Here is a 22,021-nt window from a genome sequence, read left to right as displayed (position 1 = left end):
GTACGGGAGGTAATTCTGGCGAACTAACTGTGGATGCATGCTTGACCAACCGCAGGTGAAAGTAAGAAATTTGATCAAGGTTTTTGTCAGGTTGATCGCAGGTCAAATTGTTATGTTTGTTTCCTAAGAACCAAGAAGACATTAAGTTCACAAACTATCAGATTTGTCACTATTTTTAGGATCTTTTTCAGCCATGTTTCATGTTGTAGCTCAGAAGCTTCATTTCTCTTGCAAAGAAGCAGACGACGTTTCTGTTGGTCTCACAAATATCGTTTTTTTAGTTCTTGGTTGGCAGACATGAAATGGAACACAGATACCTGTATTCAACTCAGAATATTTTTCTTCAAAACTTGAACATTTCTTTTTTTCTGCTGCTTTAACCTCCTGGATCAGACTTCATGACCTCTTTCTCATCCCCCTTGTCCTTGATTCAATGATTGAGAAGGAGCAGACTTAAAAACGGATACTAAACACTGTCATAAGAACCTGTATCAGTGTATGATAAAGTCTGTGTAATTATATGCGTTATCTGAGAGATAGTGTAAAGCTCACTATGAGTCATACAACACAGCTAGCTGTCTACTCCCGACGCATTCACATATATATATTTAAACTACTCACTTATCGCCCCCCCCCCCCCCCCCCGCCCCCGGCGCAAATCAAGAGCACACGATAATCCCAAAGAAATGACACTCCTCTTTCTCTCCCTCTTATTACTTACAGTTATACTCACACACCTGCGCGCGCACACACTCACATACACCTGACACACACGCAATCACTCTCGTGCGCACATACATCACACATAGACAAGTCATGTATTGATTTGGGCAAATAACGAGGGCAGTTTATTCAAGAGAATACCATCTGACAATGAGAGATATCATTGTGCAGTGATAAGTCCCCACAACAACAAAAAAACAACAAACATTTGGTTACACTAACAACAAACACAAGGAGCCCTCACTCAAAAATTTAACACCGTGAATAATGATTACATAACAAGGTTCGAGTCGCTTCATGCACAACCTCACTTCAAGTGAAGGCACAAACAGGCATGCATTTGCCTCAAAATTAAAAACATCATGCAACGGATTGCTAACAAAATACAACGGTGGATGCCGGGGGTGGATGGGGAGTAAGAAATAGTTGGCATATGCCCGCTGCGCCGCGCTGGTAAGGACTGACCACAATGTGTTGCTCTCCCGTTCTTATAGACCCCCGCTGGTGCATCACACGTGCAAGCCCCCCGGCAACATGGACATTGCGGCTGGGCTCTTCTCCTTGACTTTCACAAATCCTCCTCTCCCCTCTCTTTCTAATTACGGGCCTAAGTGTTGATATCCTGCTTTACTACCCTCTCTTCCCTACCTGCCAACACTGATCTCTTTAGGTCTACCTCAAGTATCTAACATCCTCCTCCTCCACCCGCGGCTAATCTGTCTCGTTTAAATAGAGTTTATCTGACGCTGTCCGCTCTATCTAAACTCACATATATGCTATCGGGAAGCAGTGGGCCCAGACTGGGAACTAGCAAACCCGTGCCTGGTTTAAATTAACAGTTTTTAAAAAGTTTTTAACCCTGTCAAAAACAGGCTATATAAATTATGTAGGCCTATTGACTTAGTATGCGATGCGCACACCACCCATCACGAAATAGCCGAAGTCGGCTCCAATGACGTACTTCCCACGAACTCCATCAAGTGGGGAATCCAGATCCAGATAGTAATCTGGTAATGTTTGAAAAATGAGATGCGCAATGGTTGTCCTAATATGATTAAGTTATAACCAAGAATGCAGATTCGTCTCTCATTTCTTCTTCTTCTTCTGCGTTCCAGACAAAGGTGGAATGTCAATAACATCTGTAGGGCAAAGTGTGCGCTATGCAGCAGTGACAGCTGCCAGTATAGCTTATTGTGGGTCCCTGGTCACTCATTTCATACATTGTGATACTATTGATCATTTGATGTGAGAACATGTGTACTTGCATGTCTCTTTTAAGTGTGTGTGTGGTTCTCTCTCCCTCTCCCAATTTTAAATTAAATTTTTTGTTTGCAGGATGGCTGTGTCTCTCTTGACTGGTGGTCATACAAGTGAAGTTCTGTGCATCGACGTTGACAAGAGTACGGGAACCATCGCCAGCGGTAGCGAGGATGGAGACCTCTGTCTCTGGTCAAGTGCAGGCGAACTTACTCATAAGTACACCCGACCTGACACCGACTGCACATCAGTTCTTTTTGCGAAAGAAAAACCCAACACGTTATTTGCAGCTTTCGGCACGGAGGTGTTAACGTTTGACACTACACGACCCCAAGAGCCTACGTACGTTTTTAACAGTAATCAAGATGAGGTCAACCAGGTCGTTCTGGATGAAAAGGAACAGTTCTTGGCGGCATGCGACGACAGTGGAGAGATCAAGGTGTTCGGTTTGTCCGACAGAAAAGTGTTCAAAACCCTTCGCTTCAAGCACACCAACATCTGTTCAACGGTTCTCTTTCGTTCCAAGCGTCCATGGGAGATTTTGAGCGGCGGTATGGACTGTCGCCTGATCCACTGGGACTTTTCCAAACCTAAGTGTCTGAACCAGTTCAATATGCAAGAGTTACACAGCACCAGTAACGATGCGTCCGCCTACATGATCAATCCGCCTTTCATCCATCATCTGGCCAAGAACGCGGATGGTTCGCTCACCGCCTGTGCCCTGGAGAACGGTTTGATTGCCGTTTTTGACAGCACGCAGAAACACTTGCACGAGAAGTTTTGTCTTCATGCGCACCAGCAGGGGGTGTCGCAGTTACATTTCGCAGCAGATAACACCTTGGTGTCGGGGGGAAACGATTCAAAAATTGTCGTCTGGGATTTGAACAAAGCTGAACAGTACGAAGCGCCGGCGGGTGTCGTCGCCAATGGAGACAGCGCTCCTGAAGATCGTCGCAATGAGGGCATCACTGGGCTGTGTAAAGTGAACTCTCTCACCCATCCGCAGAAAGTGAACTGGCTAGCCCCGTTTTTACACGAGGATCAGTGGCGTATGGTTGTAGCTGATCAGACTAGTGACTTGACCATCTATCCTCTTTCATGAGATTAATCCAATGTAGCATTTGAACATTTACTTCCTCTTAAAGTTTTCCTGGTCAACTGTTTCTTACACATTTTCCATGTCCTGCAGTTACAGGCAATCCATTCAAGGAAGAATGAGTTTTAAGGGAAAAAATAACGCCATGCATTGTAAATATCAGGGATGAAAATTCTCCGTTTTTTTCGACTTTTCCGATTATTTTCAATGGGCCATCCGATTTATTTGTGCGATTCCGTTTTTTGGCTCACGAAGTGTAGCCTATGCGATCGTAACTTTGTCTGTTTGTGCGTGTGTTTGTGCGTGTGTATGTCTGTGGTAGAAACTGTAACATTTCGTCATTTGAAGACGTCACATTATGGCATAAGAGGGTTAGACGTCACGCGAAGGAATTACTGAAAGTCTCGGTCATTGTTTTTTGAGCGGGCCGAGACTAGTTGGCAGTCGTGTCGTAGATTGTTGACACTCTCTCTCTCTCTCTCTCTCTTTATTTTGCACCCACTGACATTTTTTTTCCCGGGGCAGCATGCCCCTGGACCCCCCCCCCCCCCCCCTAGTAGTCTGAAAGTGATATAAAATTATATATATATATATATATATATATTTCATGACAATACCAGCTTGTTGTAATCCCCTTTTAATGCCTGAAAAAGAAGTAGATTTGCTTTCAAATGAGCACCAGATTGCTTCATTTTGTATGTATTTTGGGGCCATGTTTGAATCCAATTTTAAGGCTCAGATAGCCCCAGATTGCACCAAATTGCACCCTTGAAAAAAAAAATTTCTGGGGGGGCATGCCAGTCTTGGCGCTTTGCGCCTGCGAAACTTGGCGCTATGCGCCTTCGAATTTTTTTTTTTCCCATTTTTCATGCCTGAAATATGAATTTAAGTTTGAACCCCCCTCTGGTGAAAGATAAGTTGTGCATGTAAAGCAAAACGGTATCTTGTCCCCGTCTTCTGGATTAATTTAAACTATAAAACATGTTAGTTACGCTGATGGGGTCTATGTCGACCAAAAGAGTGGGATTCCCTGTAGGTGGAGTTCCTGGAGGGGGATTCCTACCACATGATTTAGTTCCTGTAGCGTGTCGCTGAAAGTCACGTGATGCTTGGCGACATCGGTAGAATTTGATGTTTTTCAATCTTTTTTGATATTTCTTAGAAATTCGAGTATGGTTTGCAAGTTTTATTGAAAAACTCCACCCTGTGGGATTCCCTGTATACAGGGAATCCCCCTCCAGGAACTCCACCTACAGGGAATCCCACTCTTTTGGTCGACATAGACCCCATCAGCGTTAGTTACAGTTCACGATTACATGCACTAGAAAGCATTGTTATGAAAAACAATTGTTGCTTTCGCAGGAAATCACAGAGATTTGGATTGCCTGCGTTAGCAATAGCAGGGGATCAGGGGCTCAAGTTAAAACGCCAGGCTGCACTGTAATGACAGAAATAGCATTCTCATGACAGATCTAGTCAGCGGAAGTTGCCTTCCTGTTCTCTTCCAGTTTCAGTGGAACAAGATTTATGTTGCTGTGCGTGATGTTTGTACCGAAAACACCTGTCCCTGTATTTGGAAGAACCTGTCAAGCCTTGTTGTTGTTTCTTCTTTGTTGCAAGACTGAGATGTTTTTCACTTTTTGTACCTGTGACAGTGATTCTTGACTGCAAGTTGTTTTAAATGCAGTGCATGTATTCTGTTGCCTTGTTTGATGTGTTTTGAACAATTCTCTTCAACATGTGACAAAAACATAAACAATGCATAATTTTCTGTATTGGTAGTCATTCTACTTATCTTCCTTCAAATTCAATGTGCATTTTTTTATTAATTTTTTGCCACACTAAATCTTCTTCTTCTTCTTGTCATTCGCTGTAAGATCGTCAGGGCGAAACGTGCTGTCCTCTCTGGGGCCGTATAGCTTCTTTTGTAGCGCTGTCTCCTCTGGCCAGATGGTGTCCATCAGAGCACTGTGGTATGGACAAGCCTGCAGGATGTGGTCTGCTGTCCGATTCTTGCCACACGGACATAAGGGGGAGGGAACTAGCTTGCCACACTAAATGACTTTCCATGAAAGCCGTATGCAGAGCACCTGACCTCCATCATTTCATTGTTTTATATTGCGTGATTCAGTAAATACGGAGTACTTTATATTCCTCTTTTTTTACGCTTTTTGTGGTGAGTGTGTATGAGAGAGAGAAAAAGAGAGAGTGAGTAGTACAAATGAGAGAAATGAAAGCGATTTCTTGTGGAGAAAGAGTTTGAGAGATAGATATGTATTTATTTTCTCTGCAAAGGTTTGTTGGTGCTGTGTGTGTGAGTTTGAGCTTACCAAAGCAAGTTAAAACAAGAAATTCCTTCGAGGTAGGAAAAACACCCCCGTTGGTCAAAGGGAAATAACCATTCTCACTGCACCCATTCTCACTGCCACCAACTGAGAAGGTTATTTCCCTTTGACCATGAATATGTTTCTCTATAAGTCCTTGTAGAATCTTAATCCACCAATAACTCCCTAACCGTGTGTTTGACTGGTCCCAATTTTTGTAAGGACCGTCTCAGGAATGTATAGAACCTGTTCACCAAGTTTGGTGACGATCGGTCCGTTCATTCTTGAGATCTATATGCGAACACAAACACACAAACAAACACATCGACTGAAACCTATACACACCCCTATACCGGGGGTGTAAAGAGGTATGCCATCACCAAAATAAGGAAAAGTGGAACAGACAAAGAAAGGACCAAAATGGTCCATCTGCAAACATGAAACATGCACAAAAACGCAAGAGTTTGACTTTGAGTTAGCATTCACTATGTATTTCATTTTGTCAAATAAACAACAGCATAATTATGTGAGCAAAACATTTGACTGAAAATAAAGAATCTATGACCATGTTGTGAAAAAAAAGAATCAAACTTACGATCTTGTGCGAAAAAGGAGAGAGGGAAACAGACATTCAACTCACAAGCTTCTCACTGATAATGAGCTAGCATGAATTGCCCAAAACAGAAATCACGTATTTATTTGTGAACAAGTTCTGACTGCTTCCTTGCAAGAAAAAACAAATATACAAACCATACAATTACATGTAAGATTCACCTATACATATCTATGAACATTTTCTGATCCCCTCCAACAAGTAGCATCAGCAACCACAAAACACACACACTAAAATGCTGCAATCTGCTGCCAAAAACATCAAACACAAGCTTATGCAGTTACTTGTACATCGGCTCAGGAAATAGCTTGTGAAATCAATACATGTGGCAAAACTATTAAATAGCCCCTAAAACAGAACTCCCCTCCCCACCCCACCCCCCCCCCCCCCCCAACTCCTAAAAAAAGAGAAAGAATTAAAGTGCAACACTAAAGTACAGTGGTATGACATAATTGATGACAAATCCCCCCACGAACAACAGTGACAAAAATGTGTTTCTAATATCGAGTTGTGTCTATTAGGCCAACTTCCCTCCAGCTTAGCAACGTGTTCAACCAAAAGGGGAAGAGCGATGAGTGAATAAGTCTATTACAGGTATGCATCACATTTAGCCCAGTGGATGTGACGTTGAATACTGAAAGAAGTTTAGTGTTGCAAAGCACTTGGTGCTCTAATGGGATTGCCTGAGGCTAGTACATATGAGTGCTAAACTGTGACAATGGAACCCCCTTTTAAAACCACCTGATTTGAGACTCCCCCCCCCCCCCCCCCCCCTTAACATCTTGTCCTTCATAACTAATATAATATAAATGTAGCCCCATTTAAAGACTCCCTCCTTTTTAAGACTAGATTTTTCTTCAGATTTGATTGAGGTCTTGAAAGAGGGGTTCCACTGTATTGAAGTCACAAGTTTATGTGGTGTTTCTTGAGGCCCGGGAAAATTAGGGACCGCCCTTGAAAAAACCAGCTGACTTCATCTGTGCCAAACTCCTTGTTCCTAAGTTTATAAAACCAAATGGCTGTCAGGCCGTACACACCAGTGGGTGAGCAATGCTGTGTTAGCAGGAAACTTGCTCGGGATCCACGGAGGCCTGGCTAGGGCACGAGACAGAAACTGCCAAACTGCAAAAAGTGGACCATTTTTACGCTGGCGCGTGGGCAAGCCTGGGCGGGAAAGATGAAAAATTTGTTATGCACGTGCAGTGGGGATGTGATGAGAGTGAACTGTTGTCACCAGTTAGGCTTTATAGCCCCGCGATTTTCCGCTAGCCACCATCTTCTCACTATGCCTCCCAGATGAAAGGTGACCACCTTCAACAAAGCCCGGGCCATTGCATGGCTGCAAGACGGCGTAAGCAAGCGAGAAGTGGGCAGACGACTTGGAGTGTCCCATTCTGTCGTGGTCAGGCTGCATCAGAAGTTCCAGGCCACCAACAGCGTTCTGGAGAGGCCCAGGTCAGGACGGCCTGGTTTTTTCCAAGGGTGGTCCCTAACTTTTGCCGTTCAGTATACATGCACAGATAGTGTGTTCATAATAAAGACAAAGTATTTACTATGAGAAACATGAACAGATAAACACACAAAGTTTGTTTACCCTTCTCTGGTACAAGAATTGTCTAGACAATGGCTTCATTTTTGCCTTGTCCACAAAACAGCCTTTTTTCATTTACACTATGTAACGCCCTGGTTCCTCAGGTAAGAAATCAGACTTAGCCGAGTTGTTTTCTTATGACTAACTTTTACTCTTCAATAACAACTATTTTACAGATTTTGTTTTCACATCAACAAATGGGGAAGCAAGAAGCCTGGGTAAAGACTCTCAATTCCTTCCTGAGAATCACAAAAATTCTACGTCTTATCACAACCTTGTTTATCAAGTTTTTCACTTCTTTTTGAAAAATGACATGATTGAAGCCTGTTTTCCCTTTGCTGGAGAAGCCTTCTTTTGTGGGCTGTTCTTTTTTGCAGGCTGCAACAGAAAACAAACAAATGGTATTAATATTTCTCTACCCAATACACAAACTTCACAAATTATGAGGTTGTGTGTGTGTGAGCGCATGTGTGTGTGTGTGCAAATAGCACACACAATTAAAAGTTGATTACATTTTAATGAACACAAATAAGATGAGGAAAAAGACGCTTTATGTATAGCATTAGCAGTTGCTTGTTATTCTTTTTTAACACAAAGTTAACATGTAACATAAAGTAACTCCCTTTGAACTTCAAAACAAAGAGTTTTAAAACACAATTCCAGCAGATTCAAGACAGAACAGTTTGGCCTCAAAATCAACAGAACTCCAAATTGAAGAGCACTTTTTTGACAATTATAAAAAAAAGTTATATCATCATCATGATAAGAAAGGGTTTGTCAGGTTACCGTAACTCGTTTGTTTAAATTTTTTTACACCTTTGCCTGACTCCATCAAGACCTTTTTTTTTTAAATGGAAGGCAGTCTGTGTGTTTTGTCGATGCTGTTGGAGCAAGGAAGAGAAACAAAGGAAGTACTCACAGCTGGTTCAGCCTTTTTCTGTGGTGCCACTTTCTTCTTTGTCTCTTCCTCTTTCTCTGACGCATCAGTCGAATCACTCTCCCACACTTTCTCAGTCACTGAAGAAAAAGAGGAAGGAATTCATAAACCCTGTGCATCTGGGTGGCCGAGTGGTAACGCACTTGCGCTCGGAAGCGAGAGGTTGCGAGTTCGACCCTGGGTCAGGGCGTCAGCAATTTTCTCCCCCCTTTCCTAACCTAGGTGGTGGGTTCAAGTGCTAATAAAAAAATTAAAAATCCCTGCGCTTAGAACTGTACCCACAGAATACGCGCGATATAAGCCTCTTATTGATTGATTGATTGCATCTAATAGCAGTAGAACCCCATTTCTAAGATTGCTCATTTTAAGAATTGCCCCCTTTTAAGGCCCTGCTTTCTCAAATATTCTGCTTATAACCTCTGTAAATCTACCTCCATTTAAAGACTCATGTATTCTCATTTTCATGTATATGCTGTTTTGCTTTCAGATTCAAAGTCTTGCCACATGAAATTTCTGCGTCACACTTTTAAAATGTCCCTACCCCTTGTTATGTGAGCCAGAATCATTTGTCTTTATAATTATAAGCTTGGTCTGTTAACTGGTCTGATCTGAGATGCACTAGTTTTTCTTACCTTACAGTGTGTGTGTGTGTGTGTGTGTGTGTGTGTGTGTGGGTGTGTGTGTGTGTGTGTGTGTGTGTGTGTGTGTGTGTCTATGTTTGGGTGCATGTGGAGTGGTAGGGGTGTTCATTCAAACTTACCCATAAACCCATCCTCATCCAAATATGTTTTGGGGACCAGTTTCCTCTTCCGTCTTCGCAGTTTGCCACCATTTGCCTGTTTGTCGTCTGCTGCTTCGGACTTTTCTTTTCCTCGTTTCTCCGGAGTCTTCTTGGCTGGTGGAGGGGACTCGGGTTCCGGCGTCTGCTCCCTCACTGGGCTGGGAATTGGACTTTCAACGTCTATCTCCATGTCTTCTGCACACCAAAAATAATACTACATTGGAACCCCCATTTTAAGACCATTGGATTTAAAACTCCCTTTCTTTTAAGACCTTGTTTCTCAGATTTCCTGTTCACAACCTCTGTAAATTTACCCCCATTTTAAGACTTCCTCCTTTTGAAGACCTGATTTTCTCAGATTGTTGGAGGTCTTAAAAGGGGGGTTTCTACTGTACTAATAGTCGGTATTCCTCTGAAAGTGTCCATGGCTGGGTATCAGTTGTTAGCGGTGCTGGCTTGAAACCAGTTATCAGCGTGGGTTCGACCCCAGTGAGAATGCAGCCTGAATTTCAGTGAGGGTAACCTCACAGGACGATATGATAAAAATACCAATCAGCCTTCACTATTTTGAACTACTTGAGCTAAAAGCCTTGCTGGTCATTTTAAGGAATTAATCAGCAATTTTTGAGCAAGTAATCAAGTGAAAGATTTTTCGAAGTGAACAGAAAAATGTCTGTAAGTGTTTTTCCTTTTTCACATTCTTTGTCTTTACCACATGATTTTCTTTCAATCTATAAGGCTGCATTTTGCAGAAGTTACTTTGTGTAAGTGCTGAATACAAATCCTTTTAGGCACGCGACAGGCCGTGCATTAGTATATTAAAGCAACTTTGCGTTAAAAACCAGGCAATGCATTTTTTTGTAGCAAAAACTGCTAGTCAAATTTTACAAGTCCAGTCACAGGTCTAACTTCTTACCCTCCTCACTGCTGCTGTCGAAGAGATCATTTTTTATCCTCCGCCTCCTTTTCTTCTCGGGCTGCTCGTCTGCATCTAAAGAAAACACAAGACAAACCTCTTTATTCAACGAATTCCAGAAATGACTGTCAGGTTTTTATGGGTTGGGCTAGAGTTGCTCTTCCTTGGAAATATTGAGTCAAACAACATGTGATGTCTCCACACGTGGTCGCTCATTCTGTGCACTGAGAACGCCATTACATCCACAATGTGTGTGTCAAGAGGGTGGGGTGGCAGATCCCCCCCCCCCCCCCCCCTCCTCAAGCAAAACATAGCAATTTTGACAAATGAAATGGCCTCTTCAAGCAGAACACACAGAGAGAATATGTTGTGACTCTTGAACATGATACAGAAGACAAAACAAGGTGGAATTGGACTGGGAAAGGTTTGTCTTTGATTATTTTCTTTGAGGAAGTGTTTTTTTTCTTCTCAAGTTAGCTACTCTCTGTAAAGTTTGAATACGTTTAAAAGCGATATAAGCTCTTGGCATTGCTGAGGTTTTCCACAAAAAAAAACTTACCTGAATCTTGTGATGGTCTGGGCTTCTTTTTGCTGGAAAAAAAGCAGACAAAGCTTCTTTAGGATTAATAATGTCTCCATAATTTTTAACACAAAACTCTGTTTACACAACCAAAATTTCACAGCAACATCATCTTTTAGTTTTACTCAACTAAAGCAAAATTGAAGATGAAGAAAACAACCACCTACACCCTGCATGGTACAACCCCGTACTTTTATTTCAATTGTATCTTAGATGAACTACTCATATTTTTGTGCATAGCAGTATTATAGGCCTAAACAAGTACTTTAACAAATCAGTGTTTTTGCTTCACTGACTGACCTTGGCCTACAACTTTTTGTTACCGCTAAAAGAGAGGGAGTCCTAAAATGAAGATTAATTTACAAACATTATATCAAAGAAAAAAGTCTTACAAGGAGGAAAGTCTTAAATGTGGGTGTCAAAAAGAGGGAGTAATAAACGCAGGCAATTGTTATGTTATATGAAGTCTTCTATCGCGCGCGTATCTCCAGACTCGGACTCAAGGCGCAGGGATCTATTTATGCCGTGTGAGATGGAATTTTTTTTTTTACACAATACATCACGCATTCACATCGACCAGCAGATCGCAGCCATTTCGGCGCATATCCTACTTTTCACGGCCTATTATTCCAAGTCACACGGGTATTTTGGTGGACATTTTTTTATCTATGCCTAACCAATTTTGCCAGGAAAGACCCTTTTGTCAATTGTGGGATCTTTAACGTGCACACCCCAATGTAGTGTACACGAAGGGACCTCGGTTTTTCGTCTCATCCGAAAGACTAGCACTTGAACCCACCACCTAGGTTAGGAAAGGGGGGAGAAAATTGCTAACGCCCTGACCCAGGGTCGAACTCGCAACCTCTCGCTTCCGAGCGCAAGTGCGTTACCACTCGGCCACCCAGTCCGAATTGTGGTTGTGAACTAATAGGCTATGTTAATTCTTCATTACCTTTTAGATTCCTGTACTTTGCTGGCTTTTTTGACCTGAGCCTTGGTCTCTTTAGGAACCGGCTTCACTTTGGCTGCCGGCTTTTCCTTCTCCACTTCTGCAGGTTTTGACTTGACTGCAAATTAGATGTGCACACAATAAAAGAAAGTGTCTTCAATACAGTGGAACCCCCCTTTTAAGACCTCAAAAAACCTGAGAAAATCAGGTCTTATAAAGGAAGGGAGTCTTAAAATGGGGGTAAATTTACAGAGGTTATGAACAGAACATCTGAGAAAACAAGGCCCTGAGTCGCCTAGTGGTGAGATATTATTATTATTATTAAACAGCCCTGAAAGTTCAACAAATGGTGTACTCGCTTTTGGCTAGTGATTCTGAAAATGTACTAGCCAGAGAGCAAACTTTACTAGCCAAATCAACAATTTGTTTCAGCAACTTTACTTGGATTTGGCGAGTAGATGAACATTTCTACTCGCCATGGCAAGTAAAATACTCGCCACTTTCAGGCCTGTTAAAAGGGAGGGAGTCTTAAATGGGGGGGGGGGGGGGGGGGGGGGTCGTCTTAAAAGGGGGTTCCACCGTACAGCTCATTCTCTCCAGGAGACCAAGCCTTGTTATTGTAGAAGGCCAAAAAGCTCAATTTAGCATTGCCACCACAAGGAACTAGAGCTACATCTGCCGCATGCGGATGTTGGCTTTTTAAGATCTAACATCTCACTTCGCTACAACCAAAATGGTGTTGGGACTACTTTGAGCCTCATGCCTGAAATACTTCATTGACACAACTCACCTGCTGGCTTGGCGTTGGCAAACATGTCCATCACTCCACCCTTCTTGTGAACTGGTTTGTTCTGCACACACACACACACACACACAGACAGACACATGCACACACATAAGCATTGAGTTCAGCTTCATATTATAATCTGCAGGATACATTTTCATTCATATTTGTCTGCTGAGTATCTTCTTCATCCACTTAAAAAAGTTTGACAAATCAAGGTACAATTGAAGTTTCTGTTTGGTCAATAACTAAGTGTTCCATAAACATATCATTCTTTTGTTTTGTTGCTCTATTAGACAAAAGCCAAAATTCTATCACATGCAAACAAAGAAATAAAAAAATTCCTTGCAAACACTTCCTTTGCCGCTTCCTTTGTAGAAATTTCTTTCTTCTTGCCAGATTTCTATTTCACGCAAACAAAGAAATAAAAAATACACTTTTTATTGCAAAAACTTACTTCCTTTGCCGCTTCCTTCGCAGAAACGTCTTTCTTCTTGCCAGCATCAGTGTCAGGTTTCTTGCTGGTCTGAGCGAACATGGAAGCGATGCTGCCTTTGGGTTCCGCTTTCTTTCCTTTGCTGCTGTGGCTAGCCTGGGCTGGTGTGCTGCTGGGTTTGTCCGCAGAGCTGCCATTTTCTCTCTGAATACAAGATAATATATCAGGGCCTAGCATTGGAAAAAGTGAGTTTAGCTTACAAAGGCGGGGGTCTGGGAGCTGCAGGAAGCCCCCAGTGGGGTCCAGGGGCAAAGGGCAAAGCCCCTGGTGGGGATTGCCCCCCGAATTTGACAATTTTTTTTGAGATTTTGTACCTAAAATGACCCCCCCCCCCCCCCCCCCCCCAAGAAGATTGAGCAACTAAATTATGCCATAGTCCATATCGGCACATTACTTCTTCTTCTTCTTCTGCGTTCGTGGGCTGAAACTCCCACGTACACTCGTGTTTTTTGCACGAGTGGAATTTTACGTGTATGACCGTTTTTTTACCCCGCCATTTAGGCAGCCATATGCCGTTTTCGGAGGAAGCATGCTGGGTATTTTCGTGTTTCTATAACCCACCGAACTCTGACATGGATTACAGGATCTTTTTCGTGCGCACTTGGTCTTGTGCTTGCGTGTACACACGGGGGTGTTCGGACACCGAGGAGAGTCTGCACACAAAGTTGACTCTGAGAAATAAATCTCTCGCCGAACGTGGGGACGAACTCACGCTGACAGCGGCCAACTGGATACAAATCCAGCGCGCTACCGACTGAGCTACATCCCCGCCCCATTACTTCTTCTGACTTGCCTTCCGCCTTCGGAATGAAATCCAGCCATTCCCACTTCCAGGAATACCTGGATTCTTTGTCACTGAATGGCTGACCACGTTCAACAATGTCGCTTCGAGACATTTCAAGTCTAGAGCCACAAAACACCGGCACAAAGCATGCTCGCGCGATGCCAAAGGAAGTGCGTGCTCAAGCAAACTGTCAAACCGATTGAGAATTGAACCGAACGGCGCACAAAACGAAAGCCGGGACTGTTTGGGTTTACCGTTTGGGAATAACAGGTTTTTGCATTTCGGCGTACACCAAATCAAGTTCCGTGTACTGGAGATGTTATTTCGGCGTAAAGTACGCCTAACGGCTTACAATGCTAGGCCCTGAATATATATATGTCAACATAAATAAGCAAATAATTACAAGTGTAGATTTGAATAAATCAAATAAATCAAACAAAATATCAAACAAATATATGATTATGAAATTGTAAAAGAAAAAAAAAATGAAAAAATGCGAAAACAATTATTTAAAATCATGCAATCTTGAGATATATCAAGGCCTATCTCTGGGGCTTTGAAAACCTTGGAAAAAATCTCAGGCCTAAAAAAGTGTCAGGTATAAATATGAAAGTTGGGGACTACAAAACACCATTGTAAATTTAGCAAATAGATATTTTCTGGAAATAACACAGGATTTTCTAGCGGACTGTGTGCAAAAGAGACCTGTGTTTCAGTGTTGCTGGTGCCTTTTCGAGACTTGTCAGGAGAAGGTTTCCCCCTGACTGCTGCTGCTCTGGGTTGTGAGGCTTTTTGACAATGGATGCTGCTATATCTAAAAAAAATACACAGTCACAGAATTAGAAATATGCATGCATACACACAACACACTGCAGGGATCACATTAACTGGAAATGTTGTGATTTTCAATTTGATCAGAAAAAATATAAAAATACCTGAATAAACCTAGTCAACCGACTCAGAGATCAGTTCGACATAGATAGAAAATATACATGTATAGGCCCAAACATCATGGCTACATACAATTGCTCTGTCAGATTAGAAGACCTTCACCGTGAGTTCGTCCCCACGTTCGGCGAGAGATTTATTTCTCAGAGTCAACTTTGAGTGCAGACTCTCCTCGGTGTCCGAACACCCCCGTGTGTACACGCAAGCACAAGACCAAGTGCGCACGAAAAAGATCCTGTAATCCATGTCAGAGTTCGGTGGGTTATAGAAACACAAAAATACCCAGCATGCTTCCTCCAAAAGCGGCGTACGGCTGCCTAAATGGCGGGGTAAAAACGGTCATACACGTAAAAGCCGTGGGAGTTTCAGCCCATGAACGAACAAACAAACAAACAGAAGACCTTCACATATCAAAACTATCGGCTAGGGGTCAGAACAGGGTTCATACAGACACCTGACAGTGAAATTCAAGGAGTATTCAAGGAGTTTTCAAGGAGTATTTCCGGTATCCCAGCTCCACCATGGCAGGCTCCAGAGAATCAATCAGGGTGGTTGCATAAGCATGTCCAAGAAATTTGGAAGCGTAGTATTCCGTTTGGACTTGCTGCCCGTTCCAGCAACGAACAAAAATGTCAAGTTGCTTCATTTTGCTGAAAAACTTTAATATTAACATTTTTTTTTTGCCTGCACTTCAGAATTCAAGGAGGTTCAAGGAGGTTAAACACAAGAATGACCATTTTCTCCAAATTCAAGGAGATTCAAGGTCCTTGAAAAGGGGGGTTGAAAATTCAAGGGGATTCAAGGAGCGTACGAACCCTGCAGAATAATGCGCCAGATCGAAAAAGTATGCCTCAATGACCGAAGACCGAGGCCTGACAACAACACTGCATACCCATTGATATTTCATCTGAAATTAAACTCCCGTGTTTTACACCAGGTATGACTGCCTGCAGTAACAGAGTGACCGATTTCTGAGAGTGTGAGGATTTGTAGATGCACAGAAATGCATTGCCAGTATCAGAGCCGGAATGGACAACAGACTTACTTGATACATTCCGCTATATTCTCCTTCACACCTTCATAGTCTGTCATGTACAGGACATTTGAATCCTGCAACACACAGAAAAAAGCAATGTTCCATTCATGCAAATCAAAGTAATTTTAAGAATTAAAAAAAATATAATTCATGAGCATAAAGTTTACTTAAATACAATATGCAGCAATCACAACTCCTTGACCTCTGACGGTCTTAAGTGAAGGAACTAGTGCTTGGTAGCACCTTGTTTACACAGCAACATCTTTTTTGTTCCAAGAAATAGTGTGTGCCACCAACATTGGGTACAGTGAAACCCCCTTTGTTCAAGACTCCCTCCCTTTTTAACTTTAAGACCCTGTTTTCTCAGATTTTTGTTCATAACTTATGTAAATTTACCCCCATTTTAAGACTACAGGCCAATCCGGATAAGACGAAATTGAAGGGACCGAATTGTTATTGTGTCCTATCCGAAATTTCGACTTGGTCATAGTACTAAACTTACATCACATTACTGACCCATGGGTGACGACATGAACAAAAAAGAACAAAACAAAAGAACAAACGAACAAGAAGCAAGCTGACTGAAACGTCACTCGTGAATTACGTCACTCACCTAATTTTCTCAGCGATCTCAAAATCTGTCACTTCTCTACTGCCCAATCATCCCCCTCTCGCCCACTTTGAGAAGGACTCAGGACTACCACCAATCAAGGCCAGACACATTGGCTTGACAGCTACCCCCCTCCACCTCACTTGACCGTGTCATCACCCCTCCAGTGCCACGAGCCGCTGGCGATTGCATCAGCAGTCAAAATAGCAACCCCCCCCCCCCCCCCCCCTCCTCTTTGCGCTATTCACTTCACCCCCTCTCTTATCTTATCCTGCGCTGACCAATCCTTCAGAGACTTTCACATGTTGTAAAACAGTTTCCTCTCAGATAAAAACTCGGTCATTGACCCCGAGTAAGAAGGTCAGTGTCTGGACAGGCAGCTGTGTTCAGATTACAAGTACTGAATGAGAGGCAACACACAATTTGAATTCTCGTCACTTCATTCTCCAACCATAAGAACACACACAAACACACACTGTGAGTACCACTCGCCCCTCCTTACTCCTCGCCCCCTCCTAACTTCAGTTCATACTTTATTGCTGCACACAGCAAAGGGCTTGTGATTGCATAATGCGTAATGATCGAGGCGTGCCGACTGACCGGTCGGTGTGGCGTCCGTGTAGAGAAGAAGGGAATAAGGTTACACAATGCGCTAGTGTGAGACGCCAAGTTTCGTGTTTCAAGTTGCTGTAGTAAATATAGAGTAAACTTTGTCTTTGGGACTGACTTTCTGTTGTGTGCTATCCGTCTTTCGACTTACGTAAGAGAAATCCCATTTCGAGCTCAGGGTACTTTGTACACATAGATAAAGAGGGATAATTCCGGACCAGAATTTTTTTTTGTGCTAAGCGAATTTTTGACTTAACCGTTTGTGAGTTAGCTGGATTTGCCTGTACCTCCTTTGAAATGTAAACACCTGATTTTCTCAGATTTTTGTTCATAACTTATGTAAATTTACCCCCATTTTAAGACTACCTCCTTTGAAATGTAAACACCTGATTTTCTCAGATTTTTGGAGGTTGTAAAAGGGGGTTTCCACCGTAGCACCTCATAGTCAGAAAATGATGGTTAGTTAGTTAGTTAGTTAGTTAGTTAGTTAGTTAGTTGTTGCTTTTTGGGTCCAGCGGACCATATAGGCCAAATCAGGACCCCACAAGTTTAACATTACACATTAGAAAATGATGGTAGTTTATCCAGAACCCAAGCCTTTGACAATCTATACTGCTGTTACTGTTTCGTGTTAGTGTTTCGTGTTAGTGTTACCTTGAGGTTAGCTCGCTGAATGCTATAGACATGGCAACTGGTGACAGATGACAGTTGACTTTTCGCTGCATCCAGATCTTCCTCAGGCAACACCTGACATCTGTGTTCCTGAAAAACAAGCCACCCCATATAGTGATATTTTTTTTTTTAAACAACCAAAAAACAAATCAAGAATAGAAAGTTTACGGAACATTCAATTGATCAAACAAAATTGACGTGATTAAGGACCCAAGTTCAGAGCAAAAGTCCCAGGGCAACTTCTCTTCTTCTTCGTTCATGGGCTTCGACTCCCACGTTCACTCATGTTTTTAGCACGAGTGGAATTTTACGTGTATGACCGTTTTTACCCCGCCATTCAGGCAGCATACGCCGATTTCGGGGGAGGCATGCTGGGTATTTTCGTGTTTCTATAACCCACCGAACTCTGACATGGATTACAGGATCTTTTCCGTGCGCACTTGGTCTTGTGCTTGCGTGTACGTGTACACACGAAGGGGGTTAAGTCACTAGCAGGTCTGCACATAAGTTGACCTGGGAGATTGGAAAAATCTCCACTCTTAACCCACCAGGCGGCAGCGACCGGGATTCGAACTCACGACCTCCCGATTAGGAGGCCGACGTCTTACCACCTCGCCACTGCGCCCGTCTCCAGGGCAACTTGAACACGAAAGGAGACAAAATGGCCGGCACTGCACCGCAACTAAGTTAGCTCCCTGTCACCAGGCAACAGTCACAGGAGTACAGAGCAACACTTTTTAAGACCCTCCGATTTAAGACTCCCCTTTCCTCCCCCCACCCCCCTTAAGGCCTAAAAAAAAATAGGTGTGGTTACGGTAACCCGACCTACCCTATTTTTAGGGGCCGACCCTATAACTTTTTATTACATTTGTCAAAAAAAGAAAAAAAAAACGAATCCAGAAAACGCAATGAAAGCGAAAGCGCCCGAGTCGCACACTTATTTCCCTGTCAAGTAGGTTTAATTTGTACACATTAGAAAAAAAAGTTTAAACAAAAAAAAAGTGATTGCCTACCTTCCTACCCTATTTTTTTTGGCTAGGTTACCGTAACCACACCTATTTTTTTGGGGGGGGGCCTAAGGCCTTGCGTTTGTTCATAACCAATGTAAATTTACCCCCATTGTAATTTCACCTAGAACCACCTTAATTCATTTTATTTTTAAGAACTTATTTTCAGATTTTTTGTGGTCTTACTTACCTTATTTCTTTTAACACAAGTCTGGTAAAGGTCGTCCTTAAAAGTTGACTACGCGAAGTCTTTGTAAAAAAACCTCTGAGCCAAAAGTTTTGTGCAGTGAACTATGCAAGTCAACTTCACCCAATTCATGAAAGGCTTTAAGGATCTGGTTCAAGAGTGTTACCGAAAAAAGAAGAAAGAAAAAAAGAAAGAGAAAGAGCAGCTGGGTTACTTACCACCTCTCCGTTGTCTCCCTTTGAGAGGCCAGCCAGGAAGTAAGTGGCGTTCAGCTCCTTGTCTTTCTTCCTCTGCTGCTGGAGAAATGTGTACAGCAATCTGCCGCAAGATTCACACATAATCATTATCCAGGGATTGAGTTAACTAGAAATATCTGGTATTCTACAGGTAAAAATTTTCATAAATTATTACCAAAAATTAAATCGGCAACCAGTCATGCTGGTTAGTACACGTATTTCCCCCGAGAGCTGAGAGGGTATAGTGTATTAGAATCACAGTAATTTAGGCATGGTTTGACAGTTGCGTATAGCGTACGTAGTGGTTAGGATTTGGATGTTGGCCTTCTGTGTTGAAGGTTCGAGGTTCTAATCCCGGAAGGGCCTGGTGGGTTAAAAGTGAAGGTTTTTCCGATCTCCCAATTCAACTCATGTGCAGACGTGATAGAGCCTAATCCCCTCACAAGCACAAGACCAAGTACGCATGAAAAAGATCCTGTAATCCATGTCAGACTCAGAGTTCTATGGGTTATAGAAACATGAAAACACCCAGCATGCATCCCCTGGTATCACTGCTATCAGCCTATATGACTGCCCAAATGACGGGGAGAAAACGGCCATGCACGTAAAAGCCAAATTGTACCTATGAGTGTACCGTCAATGTACATGTATATATAGCCCATGGACGCAGAAAAAGAAGACATGGTTAAGAGTAATTCAGATACTGAGAATGGCTGACTAGACCGAGTGACAGAAGCATAATATTTTTTATGCAGTACAGACCCACTTCATTGTACCGACCTTTTTGCTTGATTGATGTGTATCTTGAGCGTCAAACTCAACCACTTGCAAGTTACCTGGAATAACAAAACAAAACATTATCATGTCATCATGGAAGTACAGATAGTGGAACACCTCTTTTAACTTAGAACCATACTTTATGACTCCCTTCTTTTTATTTCTTCTTCTTCTTCTTCTGCGTTCGATATTTATGGCCGTCATATCGGTGGCTGCCATGAAGTCCGCAGTCTTCAGCAGTTCGGCAGAGGGTCCCCAGAGCTTGGTGCCCAGGTTTTTATTTATGACTCTCTCCCTTTCAAGACCATATTTTCTCAGACTTTCTGTTCATAGCCTCTGTAAATTTCCATCCATTTCAAGACTCCAATTTTTTTAAGACCTGATTTTCTCAGACTTTTTGAGTTCTTAAATTAGTTAAAACGGGGGTTCTTCCACTGTAGTAACAGTAATAATACACTACATTGGGGTGTGCACGTTAAAGATTCCACGATTGACAAAAGGGTCTTTCCTGGCAAAATTGTATAGGCATAGATAAAAATGTCCACCAAAATACCCGTGTGACTTTGAATAATAGGCCGTGAAAAGTAGGATATGCGCCGAAATGGCTGCGATCTGCTGGCCGATGTGAATGAGTGATGTATTGTGTAAAAAAAAAAAATCCATCTCACACGGCATAAATAAATCCCTGCGCCTTGAATATGTGCGCGATATAAATTGCATAAAATAAAAATAAAAAAATAAATCCCTGCGCTTAGAACTGTACCCACGGAATACGCGCGATATAAGCCTCATATTGATTGATTGATTGATATGTAAAATACTATCATTGTCTATATATGTGCACGTCCTAGATACTGGGAAATACTATGGGTTGTCAACTTTGAATGACTGTCACAATATCTCTGAGCAATGGATGACAAAGGGGATGCTTTGATGTCAAAGGGGATGGATTTGACTTACTGTAACAACCAAGTTTGGGTTTCCAAACATTGCTGTGGGTTTTAAACGATTTAATTTTTAGCCAAAATGCCCCCAAAACAGCACCTAAAACTGGGACAAAAATACACCAGTCTGTGTTGCAGCTGTACATAATGGAGAATAAAGCTCTGTGAATTTTATTGTGATGTTTATGGGTCAGCTGAAGGATTATTCTCGACATACACACTCAAGAATTACATCTATTTTTCTTCTTCTGGGAGTTTGATCGGCAAAGAAAACACGTAATCGTGGGTTACCGTCGTTTCCGGTTTCAACTTCATCAAAAAATGCGATCTGCTGAACAAAGGAAACCTCAAAGTTATTCAAAGTCATTATTTATTTATTTCAACAACATTTAGGTTTTCAAAACACAGCACTACGGTAGGAAACAAATTTATTTCAGCTTATAATCGCGCTTGAATGTACCCCACCCTTGTTTCGTTTCCATCTGTAACCCACGAAAGCATGGCCACAGCAGACGACAAATCCCGCATTGCCTATCACACACGCGTTGTGAGATCGCGGGAACACCGTCGAAAGTTCCATTCATCATTTCATGACGTTTGACCCGGTCATGTGAATAGACAATGATAATTTATCCACCCAATCGTATTCGTTTCCGGTTTTTGAGACGTAACTCACGACAGACCACGCTGTATCTTCACTGTTTGAGACCTGTAAAATCTTTTTTGACAATTGTAGCATATATTCATCGACGAATTTTGCGATATTTTGCTGATTAAAGCTTGATCTGGTGCAAAGTTTGAGCAGCACATGTGTTCTCATGATCGGCGCCATTATGAAATTTTCGATTCTTCTGCAATGCACGATCGACAATCGATTAATAATTCTCTCATATAGGATTGTCGCTTATGGAAACTTGAAAATTTCAAACTTTCATGTATGCATAGTTATTTATCTATGTAGTCCACATGCAATAATCAAGTTTTAGTTCTTTTCTTTGGAAATAAAAGACATTACGAACTATGGTTTCCATGAAACTCACGACAGTATTATCTCTATACACATAAACCCAGTGAGCACAGATCGAAAACTTTTTGCTCACTTAAATCTTTCTATCATGTATTAAAACCCAAAAGGGTGCCCAAAACGCTAGTTGCTACATTTGA

At 42.2% G+C, this 22,021-nt stretch overlaps 2 protein-coding genes across 2 annotated transcripts in view; one reads left to right on the top strand and one right to left on the bottom strand.

Annotated features, from left to right (window-relative positions):
- The first annotated feature begins 9 nt into the window (after positions 1-9).
- On the top strand, positions 10-3,637 carry LOC138945351 (WD repeat-containing protein 53-like). The gene is made up of 2 exons (XM_070316779.1): positions 10-61; positions 2,059-3,637. The coding sequence occupies exon 2, from the start codon at positions 2,060-2,062 to the stop codon at positions 3,080-3,082; it is 1,023 nt and encodes a 340-aa protein (XP_070172880.1). The 5' UTR covers positions 10-61; position 2,059; the 3' UTR covers positions 3,083-3,637.
- A 3,137-nt stretch (positions 3,638-6,774) lies between these two features.
- The window catches only part of LOC138945350 (DNA polymerase delta subunit 3-like), a 17,045-nt gene continuing 1,798 nt past the window's right edge, over positions 6,775-22,021 (bottom strand). Inside the window, exons 2-14 of the mRNA XM_070316778.1 lie at positions 19,917-19,972; positions 19,119-19,218; positions 17,689-17,796; positions 15,825-15,889; positions 14,537-14,645; positions 13,009-13,191; positions 12,558-12,618; positions 11,771-11,885; positions 10,798-10,829; positions 10,239-10,313; positions 9,302-9,517; positions 8,524-8,621; positions 6,775-7,982 (exon numbers count right to left, since the gene is read on the bottom strand). Coding sequence (XP_070172879.1) covers positions 7,896-7,982; positions 8,524-8,621; positions 9,302-9,517; positions 10,239-10,313; positions 10,798-10,829; positions 11,771-11,885; positions 12,558-12,618; positions 13,009-13,191; positions 14,537-14,645; positions 15,825-15,889; positions 17,689-17,796; positions 19,119-19,218; positions 19,917-19,972 — 1,305 coding nt within the window. The 3' untranslated portion in view covers positions 6,775-7,895. The remainder of the gene's footprint in view (positions 7,983-8,523; positions 8,622-9,301; positions 9,518-10,238; positions 10,314-10,797; positions 10,830-11,770; positions 11,886-12,557; positions 12,619-13,008; positions 13,192-14,536; positions 14,646-15,824; positions 15,890-17,688; positions 17,797-19,118; positions 19,219-19,916; positions 19,973-22,021) is intronic.

The sequence above is a fragment of the Littorina saxatilis genome, linkage group LG13 (assembly GCF_037325665.1).
Source record: "Littorina saxatilis isolate snail1 linkage group LG13, US_GU_Lsax_2.0, whole genome shotgun sequence".
Classification (NCBI taxonomy): Eukaryota; Metazoa; Mollusca; class Gastropoda; order Littorinimorpha; family Littorinidae; genus Littorina; species Littorina saxatilis.
This window is presented reverse-complemented; position numbering and strand designations above follow the sequence as displayed.